The sequence below is a fragment of the Abramis brama genome (genome assembly GCF_963993115.1).
Source record: "Abramis brama genome assembly, chromosome: 19".
In the NCBI taxonomy this organism is placed as follows: domain Eukaryota; kingdom Metazoa; phylum Chordata; class Actinopteri; order Cypriniformes; family Leuciscidae; genus Abramis; species Abramis brama.
The window spans coordinates 8,937,545-8,958,439 of record NC_139981.1 but is presented as its reverse complement, the minus strand read 5'-3'; the positions used below and the strand labels follow the sequence as shown (position 1 = coordinate 8,958,439).

General features: G+C 35.5%; 1 protein-coding gene across 9 annotated transcripts in view; it reads left to right on the top strand.

Annotated features, from left to right (window-relative positions):
• Positions 1-20,895, top strand: part of slc4a11 (solute carrier family 4 member 11) — a 70,999-nt gene that overhangs the window by 45,437 nt on the left and 4,667 nt on the right. For all 9 annotated transcript variants that reach the window (XM_084093787.1, XM_084093789.1, XM_084093792.1 and 6 more), the window contains exons 7-18: positions 517-640; positions 4,805-5,014; positions 6,947-7,031; positions 8,357-8,482; positions 8,581-8,694; positions 10,181-10,313; positions 10,402-10,475; positions 16,837-17,062; positions 17,219-17,325; positions 19,280-19,445; positions 20,257-20,430; positions 20,598-20,793. In XM_084093787.1, the coding sequence (XP_083949913.1) occupies positions 517-640; positions 4,805-5,014; positions 6,947-7,031; positions 8,357-8,482; positions 8,581-8,694; positions 10,181-10,313; positions 10,402-10,475; positions 16,837-17,062; positions 17,219-17,325; positions 19,280-19,445; positions 20,257-20,430; positions 20,598-20,793 (1,735 nt within the window). The remainder of the gene's footprint in view (positions 1-516; positions 641-4,804; positions 5,015-6,946; positions 7,032-8,356; positions 8,483-8,580; positions 8,695-10,180; positions 10,314-10,401; positions 10,476-16,836; positions 17,063-17,218; positions 17,326-19,279; positions 19,446-20,256; positions 20,431-20,597; positions 20,794-20,895) is intronic.

Sequence of the window (20,895 nt, the reverse complement as noted above, 5' to 3'; positions counted from 1 at the left end):
TATTAGTTGGACCAATGAGACCGATTCAATGCCCCTGTTGCCAGGGTCTGAGTATAGGGCAGATTATTAATGTGTATTTTAAGTAAATTAGACGTGGACCAGGGTACTGTTACATTTTGTTCCTTAGGCCAGCTTTTATGGTAATATCTGACTTGATTTATTTATGCATTGAGTGGTTTTATCTTTTCCCTTTTAATATAGTTGATTGTGTTGATATTAACCTCATAATAGGTGGCAGCAAGCCTGAAAAAAAAGGTGTACACTTTTTAACTTTATAAGCCTGAAAGAGAATAGGAAGGGCCTTTTTCCCAACCGGCCCACAACCAAACATTACTTTTACACCTCTGTTCAAGAGCTTTCTGTAATCCCATTAGACCTCAACCAATGGATTTGTTAATGTGTTTGCTGTACTCCTGTTACATATTGAATTAATCTGATGCTGTGCCAGGTACATTAAAGCACTATGTAAATTGTAAAGAGGATTAATGATGATTTATGAACTCTGATTTGTGACAGCTGCAATGTGAAGAACCTGCAGAGGCGGCACGTGTGTATCTCACGTCTAGACCGTCCACAGAACTGGGGGGAAAACTGTGCAGAGGTCCGCTATGTTATCCTCATTCTGGCACCTTCAAAGATGGTAATATAATCCCACATAAATGCACACACACATACTGAAGACAGTTTATTTGCCCATTATGGACATTCTTTTTTTTTCTTTTTTTTAAAGAAATAGCTTTGATTTCAAACTTCTTGTCTTTGCAAATCTGAGGTTTTTCAAACTGGGACCCAGGGAACCCCTAGCAGCCCCCTGGGGGTCACATTTTATTTTTACTAAGTGTATTTTACAACTTTAATATATTTATTAAATAATTTTTGGTTACAGTTAATTTTAAGGTGTCCTTGTTACGGTGGAATTATAAATTAAAGTATTGAGTAATATTTATGAACAACATGTATTTACAATAGGGTTATGGTTAGGGCTTGGTTTTGGGTTATTTGCATGAGATTATTCATAATTTACTGTTGGTACTATAGTAAGTGCATGTTATGTGTAACAAGGACACTCAAATAAAATGTTTTATTTTTTTAACACATTTATTGAAATTGATATCAATATTTCACTTTGCTTTGTAAGAACAGATCATGAGATTATTCACAGTTTCTTTTGGACTGAATAATCTATTCTACTGACAGTCCTATTTTTTAACAGTAATAATAATAATCAGAATATTTTTGTCAAAACAATCTTCATTTCTAAGTGTTAATTTCTCCATTATGATGTACATGTGTTATGTTCACAAATGCTGTATTTGAATTTTGTCTTTAATATGAAAATATCAACTTAAGATACATTGTCAACTTAATCCAAAGTAAATATTTTTCCTGATAATATTTGAATTGAAAAAAAATAATAATAATTTTGGAAAGAACTAATTTTTATAATATCACATTTGTTTTTTTCCCCCACACAGTTTAAATGGGTATTTATACATTAAAATATATAGTTTGCCTTAGTGTTGTCACGGTACCAAAATGTCAGTATTCGGTACCAATACCAGTGAAAATCCACGGTTCTCGGTACCAATTTCGGTACCAAAGGGCTAGAAATCAATAAGTTATTTGCTGATACTTCCTCGTCATCATGGAGAGCGCAGTTCGCACCGTTTCAAAAATAGTCAATCTCCGAATGCGAATGAACTTAGTCTGAATTAGTATTGTTTTTATACAGTATGAGGATCCTTTTTCAAATACAAGGTCAATATTGATTTTCACTAACGACAAAACAACAAATTATCCATGAACTTGTATGGAACTACCCACTAAACATTGGACGTCGGATAGACGTGCAGATCATGTCTATATTGGGTCCGTCGGTCCATGACCAATTCTGGACATCTATTCGATGTCCAAACTAGGTCCACTATTTGGACGTCCAACCATGACCCAACTTGGACTCATAAGTTGGACTTGGTCATATTGACGTTCAACATTGGACCTTTGAACTGGGTAATTTTTTGGATGTCATTTGGACGTCTATGACAGGTGCAGGAAATTTACATGATTACTAGGGGTGTAATGGTTCACAAAATTCACGGTTTGGTTCGATATATATGATACACTTGTGTCACGGTTCGGTTCGGTACGTTTTTGATACAGCAAAAAGAAAGAAATACCAGGGAAATTTCCTTGATTTAATTTTATTAAAACTAAAATCATAAAGTATGAGAGCAATTCTAGAGCTATAATTGACTCTTCTTAGGAGCATATAAAACAAAACAGCTCCTTGGAAAAAATGAAATGTAATATTGTAGTAGTTATAAACAAAGGTTTATTTTAGTTCAGATTAACATTTGAGGGCATCAATTGTATTCATAATGTCAAAATAAAACTGACGTAATGTTACTTGAAGGCATTATGCCTACTATTCCTGCCAAACTTCCATGGTTGCAGTTAGTGTTACTACAGTAAATCCATGGTGAATGTTGCTGATCTGTGGACACTGGATAGTTCATTCATGGCACAATGTTTCTTCCTGGTTTCCACATCAGCGCTGTTTGATCCGTTAATAATGGAGAAATGTGAATGTTTCTCACTAGATCTCGCAGCGATGTTATTACTTCTGTGGCGAATTCAAATGCTTTCTTTACTGGATCTCTTAGCGCTGTGTAGTAACAGTGTCGCATGATCACGATCGGCTCGCGCTGCACTGGTCCAAACTGATAAACGGTCCTTCAACCACACAATAACGAGCAGTTTCGTTCCGCTTGCATTACGTTTGCCATTTGATTTTGGGCAATGTTGTGGTCGCGCCGGCGTCTCTTACATTATGAGCACGCTTGCCACGCGCAATGCGCGTGTGTGTGTGTCTCAGCGCTTTAATAAAGAGGACGCGCAACAGCACGCGCTCAGTGCATGCGTGCATGCATGCGCATCAAGGAACCGGATTTGAACGGGTCCTCGGTACCACCGGTACTTAAGAAAACTTGGTACCGGGACGTTTACGTTTTTTTAGTACCGACTTGGTACCGAAGTACCGGGTCTTTTGACAACACTAGTTTGCCTTCATATTTCAGGAAAGGTATCATATTTTTGGGGTCCTTGGCATCAAAAAGCAAGAGCAATTTGCTCTGTTTAAACTGTTTGCTATTCATGAGAAACAGTTGAGATATTAACAAGATCTTATTCATGGCATGTTCAGACACAATAATACTATCACGTTCAAGTCTTAAAGTCCTGGTCCTGCATTTTGTGTTCCCCTTGCAGTCTCCCTGTAAAGGCCTTGGGGCCCCTGGCTCCCTCCAAGACCATTTTGTGTATCTCTTTGTGTCTGTGTTTACATCATAAATCTGTGTGTTTGTGTGTATGTGTTTACATCTGTTTACATCTAATCACTCTCTCTCTTTCTTTCTCTCTTTCTCTCTCCCCTTGTGTTCTTGCATGCACTCATCTATTTCTGTTCTCTGTAGTTCACCAGGCAGTATAGCAAACTTTTTTGCTTTGTAATCCTGTGCTTTTCTCAAAAACAATACAATTATATGCGCGCAAATAAAAACGCATCTTCTCATTACATTAAAAGCTGGATTATCATGCTGGCACATGTAGATGCATCCTCTTTTCTTGCTGTGTTTTTTAAAACAATAGACAACTCAAATGTTATGTAACTTAAATACCAAATGGACTCAATCCATATGATAAAGCAAAAATCATAAATCCAGAGAACTGGTCAAAAGTGCATGTACTCTTCTCTTGTATTAGCAGAGTAAAAGCATTTAACTGGAAATAAAGTTGAGAATAAATCTACAATTTAGACCATGTATCAGCAGCATTTAAATGAATCAGCAGCATAACTCCAACTGTCGTTTAATTTTTTTCTGGTGATAAAATATGTTTATGAGCTGTTTAATTCAAAAAAATTAATGAATTAAAACTAAATCCATAAAATGATCCCTTAACAGGAACCCCTAAAATGTTCTATATAGAGTAGTGGCTAAAAATTATGTCTGACCTTGGAAAATTGAAAAATCTTCACCCTTTATTCAAATATTATTATACATTTGTTTAAGATTTGGCAAGCATTTTACGTAATTGTGCTTGGGGTCAATTTGTGATAACGCAATGTGTGACATTATTTTTTGGCCAGGCTGTCATACAAAGAAATTAAGAACAAAAACAAGAGAGAAACAACAAAATATTAATAACTGATAATGCTGTAGTCAGTGCATGCTTTTTCCTGTGAGCTTTTTGTTTTTCTGTGTAAATATATAATAAATTAATTGATAACAATACAGAATTGGTAAATAAACTTTAAGACAAGATCATTTACAAATTAACATAATATCCTTCAAGGAAAAATGTATTAAAATAATTAAAAAATACATGCATAATAATACAAATCAACTGTACATATAATTTTTTTACTATTATATTTTGATGGTTTCATCATATTTGTAGGGTCATTAAAAACAAATATCCCCTTCGGACATCACTTTTGGCCACTACTGTATGAAGTGCCTGACAGGTTCTACTGAGAACCTTTTCTTCTAAAACCATGCCTACTGGACACGACAAAGCGACTATTGCAACTCCATTTGTTATTCATATCGGAAGTAGCACGAAAGCTTGGAGTGCATCAGAAATTGAACAGGGGAATCAGTTTAATGTCGCATTTAGTGTAGACAGCATCACTGATTATAATGGGTCCTATGCGCACGTGTCTGGTGTAGATACAGTGTAAGAGTGTAACAACTATAAATGATTAATGATCACCAAATGTAACACATGTTTGATCTCTGTTTCTCAGAAAAGCACTAAGACGGCGATGGAGCTGGGCAGGACGTTCGCCAGCATGTTCTCAGACATCTCTTTCAGACAGAAGCTGCTAGAGAGTAAAACTCAAGAGGAGTTCAAAGAGGCGCTGGTCATCCAGAGGTACCACCTGACCGCAGCCAAGCGCAAAACCACAGCTGTGGAGGGCGAAGAGACAGACCCGCACAGTCAAAAACCACTGAAGGTGTGTGCAGATCGCAGCGTGTGCGGCGATGCTTAAGGCTCAATTTTAACGGTTGCCATTGTTTCCAATCTCTCTCTTCGGTCTTCATCTATCGCTCTCTCTTTCTCCCTTCACCCTTCGCCCTTTGCTGTTTGACTTACACTCCAGTGATTAAGTTCTACTGAGCATGTAACAGCTAATGAGAATTTATCTTGTTTGTTACTCTGGTTTGACGCACACACACAAAGTCTGATTCGGCATATGTGAGCATTAGACCACCCTGGCTGAGGTTAGCCGCCTGTAAAAGCCCTCTGTTTTCTTCTCTGTAAAGACAACAGTGGAGACCCAAATAGTTGTGTTTTTGTTTTGTTTTTTGCATTTTTCACTCCATCACACATCCGAGGAATGGTAACCAGGTGGAGAGGATCATTACTTTGTGTGTGTGTGTGTGTGTGTACGTGTGTGCGCGCACTAAAAGCTATCCATCTCTGGCAAATGCCCAGGAAAGGTCCCTTACTCTTTCTGTTTCAGACACACGCTGTCATGATGAATGAGTGCGGCTCAGTAATGAACACTTAAAGCTGTACGACTTATTTAAACATATCCTGAGACAGGTTCTCTCTGACTGACAGAAAATGAGCTTGTCTGTCTAATTTAGGTCATTAATGTGAGACGGACAAACTTCTCCATCGCCAAATCCTGACCTGTAAAGCCTATTAAAATTTGATTAATTCAACAAGACTGTGCATTTGTGACCTGTGCCTCACACCAGTGCCTCCTACCTTGCCGTAATTGGTCTAAACTAAACAAAACAAATCCTATAGTACTATTTTTCTGTTTCTATTATACTGTAAGGTTCAATTTGTTAATATTCGTTTATGAATTAGGTATCATAACCTAAAAATTATTAGCAACGTTTATTCACTTTAATTTTTAAATGTATTAATACATTTTAAGATTTCAAATTTTATAAATTGTATTTTGAACAAACATGAATTAACAATAAACAATAGTTATACAGTACCATTCAAATGTTTGGGGTCAGTATGATTTAAAAAAATAAAAATAAAGATTAATTTAATTCTGCAAGGACACATTAAATTGATCAAAAGGGACAGTAAAGAAATGTATAATGTTATGAATGATTTCTGTTTTTAAATAAATGCTGTTCTTTTTTTTAAATCCAATAAAATAGAAAACAATATAAATATTATACAATATCACTGTTTTTACTGAATTTTGTCCGGTTGCGTACAGAAACACGTTGGTTATTTATGTTTGTATGCAGCCAATGTGATATTTATATACAGTATATAAACAATTGCAATAGTGTACACCTTTTTATGGGGGCTTTTTATTTCTATAAGTGCTTAAGCCAATCTAATTCAGTTATCTGAAATGCACATGTGCCAGATGCTACATTTCTGAAGCTACATTAATGGATATTTAGAGTAATGTAACTGGTTTCTTGACTTTGCTTTGCTGATGTAATTGTAATGCGTTTGCATTGTACTAATGCTGTTCTAACACTGGGCTGTCTCTCTCTCTAGTCCGCAGAATCTGTGTTCTCTCATCTTGTGTCTCTCTCTCTGCTGTGCAGGGGGCCCTGTGTGAGTGCGATTACACTGAGCTTCTGTGTGTGTTTGTGTGTGAGGATTTAAGTAGGAGAGTGTGTGTTTGTCTGCTTTAACGCAGTATATCTTCCCTTGCAGTGTAAAGCATTGTGTGCATTTGCTTCTGTGTGTGTATTTGCTGTGATTCAGCAGGATTTGATGTGTGTGATGTTTAATTGGTGTGTGTGTGTGCTTTAATCCTGTGCCTCTCCCGCTGCAGTATTGCAGTAAAATGTATTTAAATGTTTTCACGTTTATATATGTAGTTATATGTATGTGTGTGTCTGTGTGTGAGAGAGTAATCCTCACTCTTTTCCTCTCTCTCTCTGTATCTGTGTAGTGTAGAGATTTTTTCAGAGTGGGCAGAGGAATCTATGAGGATCTGTGTCGCCGACTGCCTCTCTACCCGTCTGACTTCACTGATGGTGTGTCAATTATAACCTTACAAATAAAAGTATTTTAAAATGAAAGAATCTATTATCTAATTTAGCATTTTTAAAGTTTTCAAAAGGATATATGCTGTTCTAGTTGTCTTATTAATGTCTTTAGCTAAATTTGAAGGTGTTACAGTAGTTCAGCTAAATTCAGAAGAGCTTGTCCACTAACAAGCAGGACCAGGACGTACAAAATGCATGACAGAATGCTACATTGCTGGGTTTTGTCACATTATATTACACACACATATATACAGTACAGCCGAGCAATCTGAGGAAATCAAACATGCTCTCCTAAACTATCCTCTCTATTTCTCTAATTGCATTGAGAAGTCTTATTCATTTTAATGAATCAGTTCAGTTATATATTCTTTTATATAAATTAGAACATTTTTAGTTATAGTTTTATACATTTGTGTAAACCACACTAATAGTTTTATTCTGCAAGCATGCATTAAATTGATATTGAATATTAAATTGACAAAAGATTTCCATTTCAAATAAATGCTGTTCTTTTGAACTTTCTATTCATTGAAGAATCCTAAAAAAGTATCACAGTTTCCACAAAAATATTACGCAGCACAACCGTTTTCAACATTGAGCACCAAATCAGCATATTCAAATGATTTCTGAAGGATCATGTGACTCTGAAGACTGGAGTAATGATGCTGAAAATTCAGCTTTACCATCACAGGAATGAAATAAAATATATTCAAATAGAAAACAGTAAATTTAAATTGTAGTAATGTTTCACAATATTACTGTTTTTACTGTATTTTTGATCATACAAATGTAACCTTGGTGAGCAAAAGACACTATTTCAAAACCATCAAAAAATCTTACCAAGCTTTGGAATGGTAGTGTATATGTACTTTATCTGTTCATGCTTTCACTCTGATGGAGATTTTTTATTGTTTTGTGTCAGATGAATATAGCTCTAAAGATATTTATTTTATTTGTAATAGCTATAAATACATAAAATACAGATTTATTATAGTATATGCGTTATTTGAAAATATTTGTGTTATTTGGAGCCGATATTTTAGCTTCAAAGAAATCTCTGCAATACAAAAACTGCAAATGACTCCATGCTGCTACAGGTCTTCCTTCATAATTTATTATTTATTTAAAGTCAGAAATAACTGAATAAACTAACTGAATAAACTGAATAAATAACTGAATGAAAATGATCAAACTACGCTAACTGTGTTAAATTACATGCCATTAAACATATTAATCTCACAAGTTAACTTTGACAGCAGTAATATTTTTATATTATGTATTTATTTTATTTTATATAAATGTGTGTGTTTCAGGTTTAGTGGGTAATAACAAAGCCGTGGTCAAGTTCATGACGACGTCCATCTTTCTCTACATTGCTGTGCTGCTTCCTGCCATTGCTTTTGGCTCACTCAACGACGAGAGCACTCGGGGCGAGATTGGTGATCTCTCTCTCTCTCTCTCACACACACACACACACACACGCACACACATATGCATACACAGATAGACAGACTGATTTGTTCTCTCTGTTGATTAGATGTTCAGAAGACGATCATTGGGCAGAGTATAGGTGGAATCATCTACTCATTGTGTGCTGGCTCTCCTCTCGTCATTCCACTGACCACAGCGCCCATCGCTATTTTCATCAGCGGTATGTACATACATGCCTTCACATGCAACAATAGATGCACGTTCACATGCGCACTCTTTGTTTGTTGAATACTTTGATGTTGAGTGTTTAGAGAGCTCTGCTAACCTCAGGATGAGGTGGAACAAGACTCTTAATCTCACAAACAGCAGGATGGGAGTCTGATATGGCCGCCATTTGTTTGGGCAAGCATTGATGTTTGCCCTGGCTGAGAGGAGATTTCCTCCTAAAGCTCATTCCTGTGGCTGCAATCGCACACTGTCACCAGTGGGAGAGTTGCCCTGAAAAATGGTTTTGCTGTAGTACAACGAAATTCTGTTTGGATAAAAATGTGCAGATGAGGACAGAACTGCCACATCCATCTATAATAATGATCCTTCCCAATCAAAGATCTTGTCTTGTGGTTTCTCATGGGAATAACAGCAGGAATTCTTTAAATCTTTATTGAAATGTTTGGGAGCAGTTTTTTAAACATCAAACGATCAACATTTACTGTGAGTTATAATCCCTTGTCATTATGAGATTTGAGTTGATTGTGTTCTTTTTGCACGCTTGTGATTCTGTTTGTGTGGAGGACTCTTAATGACAGCAACGTTGCGTCATTTACTGTAAAAAAAAATCCTGCCCAGAAAACAAACAAACCAAAAACAAAAAACTCAAAAGCTTACAATGACAATAGTGCCCCCTTAGTTAGTGCCCTACGCCGACCACATAATCTGTGTATATGGAACAGTGGCGCACTGGAATCGTTGTAGTAAAAGCTTTACATGAAGCTTTAACTGAAATGAAAACAACAACAACAAATCCAACATACAGTACATGGCCTTTGGTTACTATGGAAGCTGTTTTCCACCACAGAATAAAAATAAGTATAAAAGGTAATTGTGACTTTTATCTCACAATTCTGACTTTTTTTCTTGCAATTGCGAGATATAAACTAGGAACTGAGGGATAAAAAGTCAGAATTGTGAGATAAAAAGTCACAATTATCTTCTTTTTTTTCTATTCCATGGCAGAAATAAGTTTTCATGGGTTCTACACATGTAAGGGTGAAAAATGTTGGGAAATTAATTATTTGGCCAATTGTGTGATAGGTGTGTTGCTGTGTTAAGAGTTCGGAAAAAGTACTTTAAGTATTGGTAAACGCTTGTTGGCAATTGTGAAAAACTGTAAAAGGTAAAACCTTCAAATGTGAGGTGTCACAGTGAATTCTGTGAATGTCAGTTTACGGCTTTTCACTGTAAATTGTGAGATGATTTGTTATTTTTTACTTATAAAAACAGTACATTTAAAAATATTTTACTGTGAATTTCAGTATGTAAATTGAACCTTGAAATGTAAGGTTAGATCTATTACAGTCTCCCCCCGTATATAGTAAAGGAACTTACTGTTAACCAATTAGCAGTTTTTTACAGTATACTTTTACAGTTAATATCACTATAATTTTCTACAGTGCTTCTACAGTGTGTTTGTCTCTCTATGGCTGCAGTGATTAGGGGGGTCTGTGATGATTATGAGCTGGACTTTGCAGCATTTTATGCATGTATCGGCCTGTGGAACAGCCTCTTCCTCATCATGGGAGGAATCTTCAACCTCAGCCTGCTTGTTAAGCTTTTCAAAAGGTCAGACACACACCTACAAATATACATACTCATGCAGATGCCACTGCTTGAAGACTGAAATGTTTTTGTTGATGTTTTTGACCCACAGGTCGATAGAGGAGGTGATAGCTTTGTTCATTTCCATTGCTTTTGTAGCAGACGCAGTTAAGGGCACTGTCAAGAGTGAGTGCTATACATACACACATACATATACACAGCCAAACCTTTTGAAATCATCTGGATTTCTGTGTGAATGATTCTTCTTACAGTTGTCACACTGTAAAATAAAGACATTTAACATTTTACATTGTTACTGCCCAGGAAAAAACGATACGGTTCATTTAACATACATATAGTGATAATGGGAATATGCTGTCACACTACAGAATCGGTTTCATTAGTTTCACAGTTAATTGATACTAAAATATTATAACTTGATGACAGATTGCTCAGAATGCTGGACTTCTCCAAACATTCAAGTTGACTGCAAGTTAACTGCAACATCGACAAGTTAATCAACAACTGATTGATAGAACTAAGTTCCCCGAAGAAAAGATCTGCCGCGGCTTCCATTCCATTTCATATAGAAAAATAAAAATAAAAATGAATCATACTTTACAAAAAATGCTATAGTCCACAACATATCTGAATTCTAGTATAAATATGTCAACTTCGACTGGCCTTAAACACACACAGACAAACCATTTTGCAGTTCCATGTCTTTATTGAACAAATGTGTTAAACAATCAAGATAACCTCTACTATAATTGCCTCTTGAAAAGAAGGTAATTGGACTCAGCTGTGGCTATGACTTGCTATGCTCAATGGAAAGCAGCATGTTACTTGTTTCTTCCCAAACAATTGTGCTCAAGTGAAATCTAGTCTGATCTAAAGGGACTTCAGAAAACCTCATAAGAACTCATAAAACTCAAGGTTTGTAGGGGATTTGGAAGATTTATGCCTACAGTCAGGCAGATCAGCACCATCAGTTCAGAACCATTGCTGCTCTTCCTAGTAGATAAAGCCAGTCTAATGTGTGCTGAAACAGCTTCAATAAATACAAAACCAAGGTCATTTGCCTGTAAAAAAATAAACATAACCTAAGATTAACCATAACCTTTAAATAACCTTGATTTAAAGTGCCCCTATTTTGCTTTTTAGAATATTACCTTTCATGCAGTGTGTAATATAGCTGTTTGTGAATGTAAAATGTCTGCAAAGTTTTAAAGTGCACGTCTGCACGACTAATAAAATTATTGTCACCTAAAAGAAAAAAAAGAATTCTGAACTGCTGAAACGAGTCATCAGCAATTCCGGAGTGTGAGACTCACGCAATTGACACTTTTCACACGCTCTCACCAAGGCTATTTTCGTAAACGAAAACTTAAACTAAGACTAAAACTATTGGTCAAAAAACATTTTCGTAAACTGAAATAAAATAGAAATTTCAACATTAATGAAAAACTAAAACTAAACGAAACTAACAACAGTTACTGAAAAACTAACTGAAACGAAATAATAATTCGCAGAAATAAATAATCGTTTTCGTAATTAATAAGCTCTCCTAAATAAGCCTACCGGAAAATCACTTTTTTCCACTGCATGTGCTACTTTATTTTTCAATGTATGACCGTTGCGGTTGAGTCTCGCGTCTTCTGCAGCATCACGTGCATGACACGACGCTCTAAAAACACGGCATTCAAGTTAAAATAAGTTCATCTTTTAAAAGACACGTATCGAGACCTTGCGCTTTTTCCCCACTGTGCCCGCGTCTCTTTTTTCCGTTTTTCAAAGCAAAACCGCTTTCTGTGTTTCTAAGAAGCAGAAAGGCCCAAATAAGTATTTCCACCTCATGCAAATACAGCTGTACCTTAATTCCAGGTATAAGATAACCATCTCATGTGAAACTAGCCTAAACAAGATTGGCCTATACCACACATATTAGACAAGATACCACACTGAGCAGAAAACGGAAAAAAACAAATAGCATGTCTATAGCCCAGAAATAGACATATATTTGTCGTTATATATATTTAACGTTATATATATATATATATATTATTATTATATTATATATATATATACATATATTTGTTTTAGTATAGTAGAAGTATACTAAATGTCTGGTCTGAAGAGAACGATTGAATATGTGTATAACTATGATTATATGATTTTAAACGATGCAATAGACAGAAAGCATGAATAGATCAATACAAGAATAATGTTTGAAAGGATTAATAATTGAAATAACCTTAAAGAATAATCATAATAATCATACGCATATCTTTTTCTTTTTCTTATACACCACGTTTAACAAGTTTTTATTTTTAATATTATTATATAATTTTTACTTTTTAGTTGCATTTGTTTGGTTCCTTGTTCATCCTCAAACAATTATTTAATTTTTATTATTGAGAGGTTTTCACAAGAGTTAAATGTAAACTGCAAACATTAAACTTTGCTGAAATTAAATGTCTTTAACTGGAAATGTTCTGTTAACTCTGCTAAACTATAATTACTAAAACTGAAACTGAAACTAAATATATAAAAACTAAATAGAAATGTGTTCACAAAATAAAAACTAAACTAAAACTAACAAAACCATTAATGAAACTAACTAAAACTAAACTGAAATTTATAGGAAATTTGAAAATGATATTAAAATAAAAACTAATTTAAAAATGCACAACTATAATAACCTTGGCTCTCACGCCACACATCCATTTTCTCACGCACAGAAAAATTGTGGAGCAAAGAGGTACTTTTGATATTAAACTAATTCTCAATTTTATTACGAAATTCAGACAAAAATACGTTTGGCGCTTGTAAATGTGACGTGACAGATCACTGAGCGCCTCAGTTCAAGTGCACGTGAACCGATCATCACTTTTTTTATTTAAAGATGCAGTACAATTTACCGAAAGTATACATAATATCGACCAATTAGTGTTTTTCAACCATGGAAAGAGGTTAATATAACAGCGGGAGAACAATTATGTCACATAACGTTACATTTACCTCAGGAAAGCCATTTAATGACCATATATTAATTGAATAGAAAAAATAGCTAGAGAGGAGATTTTGCTGAGCATTATATTACATTTTTATTATATTTTTACTTATGTCATTAAATAATTGTTATTATAACAAAAACTGCATTATATTTAATTTAATTTGTTATTTTTAACCTTTAAAAATACCAGCAGATTGGGCCCTCTATGTTTACAGCATTAGGTGAGATTATTTTTTAAAATAAAATTTAAAATAAACATGTATCCAAATGAGTCAATATTGAATCAAAATCGGAATCAAATCACAATAATGGAATTGAAATCTTGAAATTTTTGTCAAGCAATAATAAAAACTGTATCCTACCAGTCATTGTACAATGTAAACATTGTAACATGTTGTCACTAAACTGCATAAAATTCTATTTAGTTACCAAATGTTTTGACAATCACAATTACACTTATTGTGATGCAATATTTGTTTTTACATATACACCCCCACCCACCCACCCCCCAAAAAATCTCACTCCAAGCTAAACTCAAATGTTGGCAGCCCTGGATAATGTAACAGATTTGCATAATGCCAGCCTGTGGTCTTCATTGGCTGCTCGTGAACAATGTCTACTTTGACCCGCCCTCAAACACTGTAGTTGTAGCTGAGGCCTGAAAGAGTTTAGTTCATGTTGTCGACATGTTTTCTGAGCTGCGAATCCACTTTGCATTCACTTTAAAAGGATGAGGACTCACGCTGGAATTGATACGGAAAAACCGATGCCATCATTCGTATCACTGTGTATCAAGTGCTGAGAAAGCCTCCGGAGCTGAAATTCAGATACGATAATAGGCGTTTAGTTTTCAACACATGCACAAGTGTATGACCAATCACAACACACTGGGCCGTCTGACCAATCAGAACAGAGAATGCTCGCGGTAAGGGGGGTTTAGAGAGACTGAGATAACTTGCTTAAAACAAAACGTACTCGTCTTACCAGGAATATAAAAAAATAAACAATAAATAAAACATAAAGGGCCCTATCTTACACCTGGTGCAATGCAGCGCCAAGCGTGACGCAAGTGTTTTTTGCTAGTTTCAGTCCAACACAGTTATCATTTTCACGTCCTGCGCCATGTTGTTTAAATAGCAAATGCATTTGCACCCATTTGTGCGCCCATGGGCGTGCTGGTCTGAAAACGAGGTGTGTTCAGGCGCATTGTTGGCATGTTGCTATTTTGAGGCAACAGAAATAGACTGCGCCATTGACCAACTGAAACCTGGTCTAAAGTCAATGGCGCAATATTTTTTTTGTTATTTAATGAGCGCGTTAGTAATGTGCGCCTATAGGCGGGTCCACAACGCGCGTACACTCTGCTTATTACACACACAGGGATGCACAGCAGCACACAAACATGCCAGATATTTAAAACAAAAGGATTACGATGTAAAAGATTATTATTGTGTACATAAAGATATGGATAATGGCCAAAACACACCCATTACTCATTATGAGAATAGGGACAACCCTTTTAGACCATGTTTCCTGTCGTTAAACTAGCAAAAGTGGATTCGGACATGCCCTAAGTGAACTTGCGCTTTAGACCGTGCGCTTAGATCGTTAAAATAGGGCCCAAAGTATTAAATTAAATTCAACTAAACATTCAAAAGTATTCATAGGTCATCAAAATGCAAAATAATTATTTACATATTTTTTCAACTTAATGAATTGGCTTGGCAACTGTATTAAGTTTGACGCAAGACCAGTGTTGCATTTTTTTCTTGCAATTACGAGATATAAACTAGGAACTGAGAGGACAAAAAGTCAGAATTGTGAGATAAAAAGTCATAATTATCTGTGACTTTTTCTATATGTAATATATTTTTCTATTCCACGGCAGAAATAAGCTTTCATGGGTTTTCAAGACCAGTGTTGCATTTTGAGAGAAGTGTCATTTGCACATGTGATAGTTGAAGCAAGATCAGACATGACGTGTTCTGAATCATTGGAAAACAACCTGGAACAAAAAAACAACAACAAAAAAATAACCCAGCTAAGACACTATTCATTTTCACTGTGAGTTTTTGAAATAAATGTTAAGAACACAAAAATCCTAATACCATTGCCAGAACCTCACTGTAACTGTGAAGGATTGTGGGCAGAGTATAATGATGTGGGGCTGTTTTGCTGCCTCAGGGTCCGGACGACTTGGAGTCACTGAGGAACCAACAAATTCCAAGTTATATCAGGAGCAGAATGTCAGAGCGTCTGTTTGTGATCTTAAACTCAAAAGAAGTTGGGTCATGCAACATGACAATGATCCAAAGCACAGGAGTCAATCAACAACAGAACGCTTTAAACAAAAGAAATTCAGCACTTCACAATGGCCAAATTAGAGGCCTGACCCCACTTCCTTTGAAATGTTCTGCTGTGATGTGAAACAGGCCGTTCAAGAAAGACATCCCAAAAATGTGCATTGCGCATGTGTTATCAGCAGAAAGCATTGGTTGATGTTATTGGCAGTAAACAAGATTCCACAAAAATTCCATCAGTAATCGTGATTGTTTAAACCAATTATTCAATAAAGATGTGGTGCAGGAGAAATGTTACGCTTTGGAAGGCATTCAATACGGTTACACAATACATACACCAAACTTAAAAGATGATTTTAGACTATATTGTACTTATATTGTACTTTTTAGGCAGTCTTACCAGTGCAATAGTACCCTTTTACCTTAGAAATATAAAATAATATTTAAAAAATAATAATTTACATGTTTGAATAGTTTCAATTGTCAAGATTTAAGATAATTAAGATTTAATGTGTATTTCTGATTTAAAATTCTTTGACATGAAACGAGAGGAGCATTATCAGGATATTAAAATTGTGTCATGTGTTTTTTTTTCTTCCCCATCAACAATCGTAAATGTCAGCAGAAAGCATTGGTTGGTGTTAGTAGCTGTGTTTCCATCACCCTGTTTTTATGCGCATTTTGAAGTATCGCATCAGAAATGAGTGATGGAAGTGCCAAATTTATAATTAAAATCCCTTAAAATCCCTTAAAACTTTTACATAATACATAGAGTAAATGCTTACATATGCTGTACTTTTAAACATTCTTTCCATTACAATTGCACACTTTTATTTTAGAAAAATTATATAAAATAAAATAATACAAAATGAATATGTTTTAATAATTTAAATGATTAATAATTCGAATTTTATGCATTTTAACAATTATGGAAGTATTTGTAGTAGAGTGAAAGTATTTTTTAGTAGTTTGGCATCTGTATCACTTGTGTGACTTGAGAGAGGTGTCATAAGTGATGTCTTACTGTTTAAACCAATTGTTTAATAAATATGTGGCACAGTAAAAATGTTACACTGAGAAAGTCATTCATTTTGACGATTCAAAAACATTTACACAATGCATACAGTTAGCGTTAATTTTTAACCTAGATATACTGTATACTGTACATTAATGTTGACCTTTTTTTACAGTATATAAATAGTAATACCTTATCTTGGTATCTCCTTTACAGTCTTTCAAGAGTACTATCATGCTCCCACTTTGGCCAATGGGAGTGCGGCAGAGCTGAATCGCATCAGTGGAAGTGTACATTTAGGGGAATTGAACCTGACTGAGGCAGGGTCTGTGTCCCTCCCAGAATCCTTCATTCTGTGCACACGGGCACGGCCACTACTCTGTCTCCTCCTCATGATGGGCACACTGTGGGTGGGATACACACTGTACCAGTTCAGGAGGAGGTGAGGATCTCTTCTTGTCTCTCTCATACACACACACACACACACACACACACACACACACACACACACACACACACACACCTGTGGACACACTGAGTATTTTAAAGTGATAGAAGACTGTTTTGACACCCCCATCTTTCCATTTATTCCTGGCAGTCCGTTTCTGCATGTGAAGATGAGAGAGATTCTGTCCGACTGTGCTCTGCCTATCTCAGTGCTTGTCTTCTCTTATGTGGGATCATACGTTTTCAACGACATTGCCTGTGAGTCATGTGACACTATTTGTCTTCATGTTGCACACACATTGACACTGAGGTACACATTTCTTCAAGACAGTTTTCAAATAACAGGAAATCTAGTTTTTGTTCTACACTGTTTAATTTCTCCAGAATACTAAACTGATCTTTTTTTCTGGTATTAGCAAGCAATATGGGTTTGTTTTTGCTATTGTTATTTTTTTATTAGCAATTAAACATTTTTATTATTTTATTTTATTCTCATTTCCCTAATATTTATTATTATTGTTTTTGTTGTTATTATTATTATTTTTTTATTTGACATTTATATTAGATAATTTTTTATATTATTTCACATTTCACAGTTTTTGCTATTATTATTTTTATTTGACAAAACCTTATTTATATTAATTTTAGATTATTTTTTGTATTCATTATATTATTTCACATTTAATCATTATTTATCATCCATGTTTTTGCTATTATTATTATTATTATTATTATTATATATAAATAATATTATATGCATTACATTATTTCACTAATAGTCAATATTAATGTTTTTGTTTGATCATGATAATAGTATTTAATATAAGGTAAAGTAAGTGAGCTTTTTCATGCTATAATTTAAGCAGAGAAAAAACAAAACATTCATAATGATAAAACTGCTTTATTATGTAAATGTCTTTAATCATATTGAGAGATTATCTTCAACATGTCAAAATGCAGCATTTAAGCAGCAATTTTAAATGAGATGCAAATAGCAGAGAAGATTCAGCACTGAGAGTCAGTTAAAATTTTGGCTCAGTTTGTCAAGCCAGGAAGGCTTGCCAAAACGTACAGCCCTACCAACACTTAGACACACACACACACACACACACTCTGCCTGTACGCTCCCTCTCTACAGCCAGCACATTACAGCAAAGCCACTCCACTCCGACTATCACTACATTATTCCTCCAACTCCTCTGTCATCTGTTTGGTGTGGGAGTTTAACTTGGTTATCAGAGTGAGATTTTACTTCTTACCTCAGGCTCTTTAAACGTTCACTCAGCGTTCCAATGCTGCAGTCGAGAGGCTCATATTGAAAATTAGATCAAAGCAGAAACTGCAGGGAAATGGCCAAACAATCCAAAACATATATATGTACAGTATGAAAGCTTGTTTCCTCCACAAAATAAAAAATGAAAAAGGTAATTGCGACTTTTTATCTCACAATTCAGACTTTTTTTCCTCAGAATTGCATGATATAAACTCGCAATTGTGAGTTATAAAGTCAGAATTGTGAGATATAAACTCCCAATATCGTGTTATAAGGTCAAAATTGTGAGATTCACAATTCCGAGAAAAAAAGTCAGTCAAATTCCTCAGAATTGGACTTTATAACTCACAATTGCGAGAAACTCCCCTGATTCCCACATTGTGTTTGTGGACAAAATAATCACCTGGTAGCAATTTTAAACAATAAAGCCACGAACTAAATAAAGCAAGGTACACTTCTTACACATACCTTCCTATGAACATGTTCAGTGTTACTATAATTTTGTTGTTCTGTAAAAGTCAGAGATTCTTATCATGCTACTGTTAATGTTCCTATAAAAATAATGTTCCTATCATAACTTGTGTTAAATGTAGGATTTTAATTTAAATGTGGTCAGTTTTAAACCTAAACCAATATTCCAACAACAAATTGTGCTACCTGAAATGTATACAATGCTATTGTGCTTTAGTTAACTTGGGTTATGCTCACTTTGTTCTGTGGCCATTTTTCACACATTTATTTTTTCAATAGAAATGCTTTTTCACTATAGTAAAATAACGTCACTGATCGTGCATTCACACCGCAAATGATGAAAATCATAGTCGACTATTTAACAATTACTGTAGATGTAATCACACTATCCTGGAAGGTCTGTTTTTTGTTGGATGGTCTGTTATGGTGTGTGAGCTGAGGTTCACTGTGTTATGTGCTCTCTTCCAGTGCCGGTGTTTAACTTCCATGAAGGTCCAATGTTTCAAATAGCCCCGCTGGATAAGCTGTCTGGAGCAAGTGTTCTGAGTGCAATGGGTTTGGGCTTCCTCCTGTTTATCCTCATCTTCATCGACCAGAACATTGTAGTTTCTCTCACAAATGCACCAGAAAACAGGTTCATGTCTTTTGAAATTAGTTTATTTTTTTAAACATCTCACCACTCATAAGTGGCTTCATCACAATGATTATTAAAATTAACCAAACATTAACCTAACCAGGTTGTTTCTGACCAGCTAGTCACATTGTTATCAACCTAACAATGTGATGAAGTGACAAGCAACCTCTTTCATGTGTAGGAGTTTGTTGCATCAAGGCGTCCTACAGCCATTTATTTTCAAAGAGCAACAAATGAGCAACCTGCGACCAACTTCATCTTTATGCAAATTAGCCAAGGAAAACTTAAAACGGAAGGTGTTTCATTTGAACCTCTTTGATCGTGTCATCGTATCATTTACAAAATCTTAATTAAGAAATATTTTTACGATTTAAAATAAATGTTCACTATTTTAATATATTTTAAAATGTAATTTATTCCTGTGATGGCAAAGCAGAATTTCTGCAATGTTGAAAACTGTTATGCTTCTAAATATTTTTGTGACGCATTTTATTCAGGATTCGTTGATGAATGGAAAGTAGCATTTATTCGAAATCGTTTGTAACATTATAAATGTCTTTACTCTCACTTTTTATCAATTTAATGCATCCTTGATGATTAAAAGTATTCATTTCTTTCCAAATAAAACATACTGACCCCTAACTTTTAATTGGCAATTTATATTATTTAAATGACACCCACCATGCACCTAGCTGCATATTAAACATCAAATATATTATGATTAGTCGCTGGAAACTTGTCACTTTGCACCTGGATAGGACACTGGGTCAAACTGTGCAGTCGTGACTGTGTGTGTGTGTGTGTGCCACAGGTTATTGAAGGGCACGGCGTATCACTGGGACCTGACTCTGTCTGGCTTGATTAATATTTTGATGTCTGTGCTGGGCTTGCCGTGGATGCATGCTGCGTTCCCGCACTCTACTCTGCACGTCAGACAGCTGGCCATCGTGGAGGAAAGGGTGGAAGGAGGACACCTTTATGAGACGTGAGCACACACCACATCGACGAGCCACACGCTCACCAGCAATTACAATCGCAATCAATCTGTGAAGCACAAACGTCATTATAGCAGTTATTGGCACAGTGTGCTTGGTTTTAAATGACGCCTTTGTGTGTGTGTGTTTGTGTGTGTGTACATGTGCGTGTGTGTAGTATAGTGAGTGTGAAGGAGACGCGAGTGACCTCGCTCGTGGCTAACATCCTGATAGGTGTGAGCTTGTTTCTGCTGCCGGTGCCCCTGCAGTGGATTCCTAAGCCTGTGCTTTATGGGCTCTTCCTCTACATCGCTCTCACCTCCATTGAAGGCAATCAAATGTGCGACCGCATGGCTCTGCTACTCAAAGAACAAGTGAGTGTGTGCGTGTGTGTCTTCGATGAAAACAAAGGCAAATAAAAGTCATAGGTGTTGTACAAATCAGAATACAGAAGAGAGCGGTGCATCCGCTGTGCA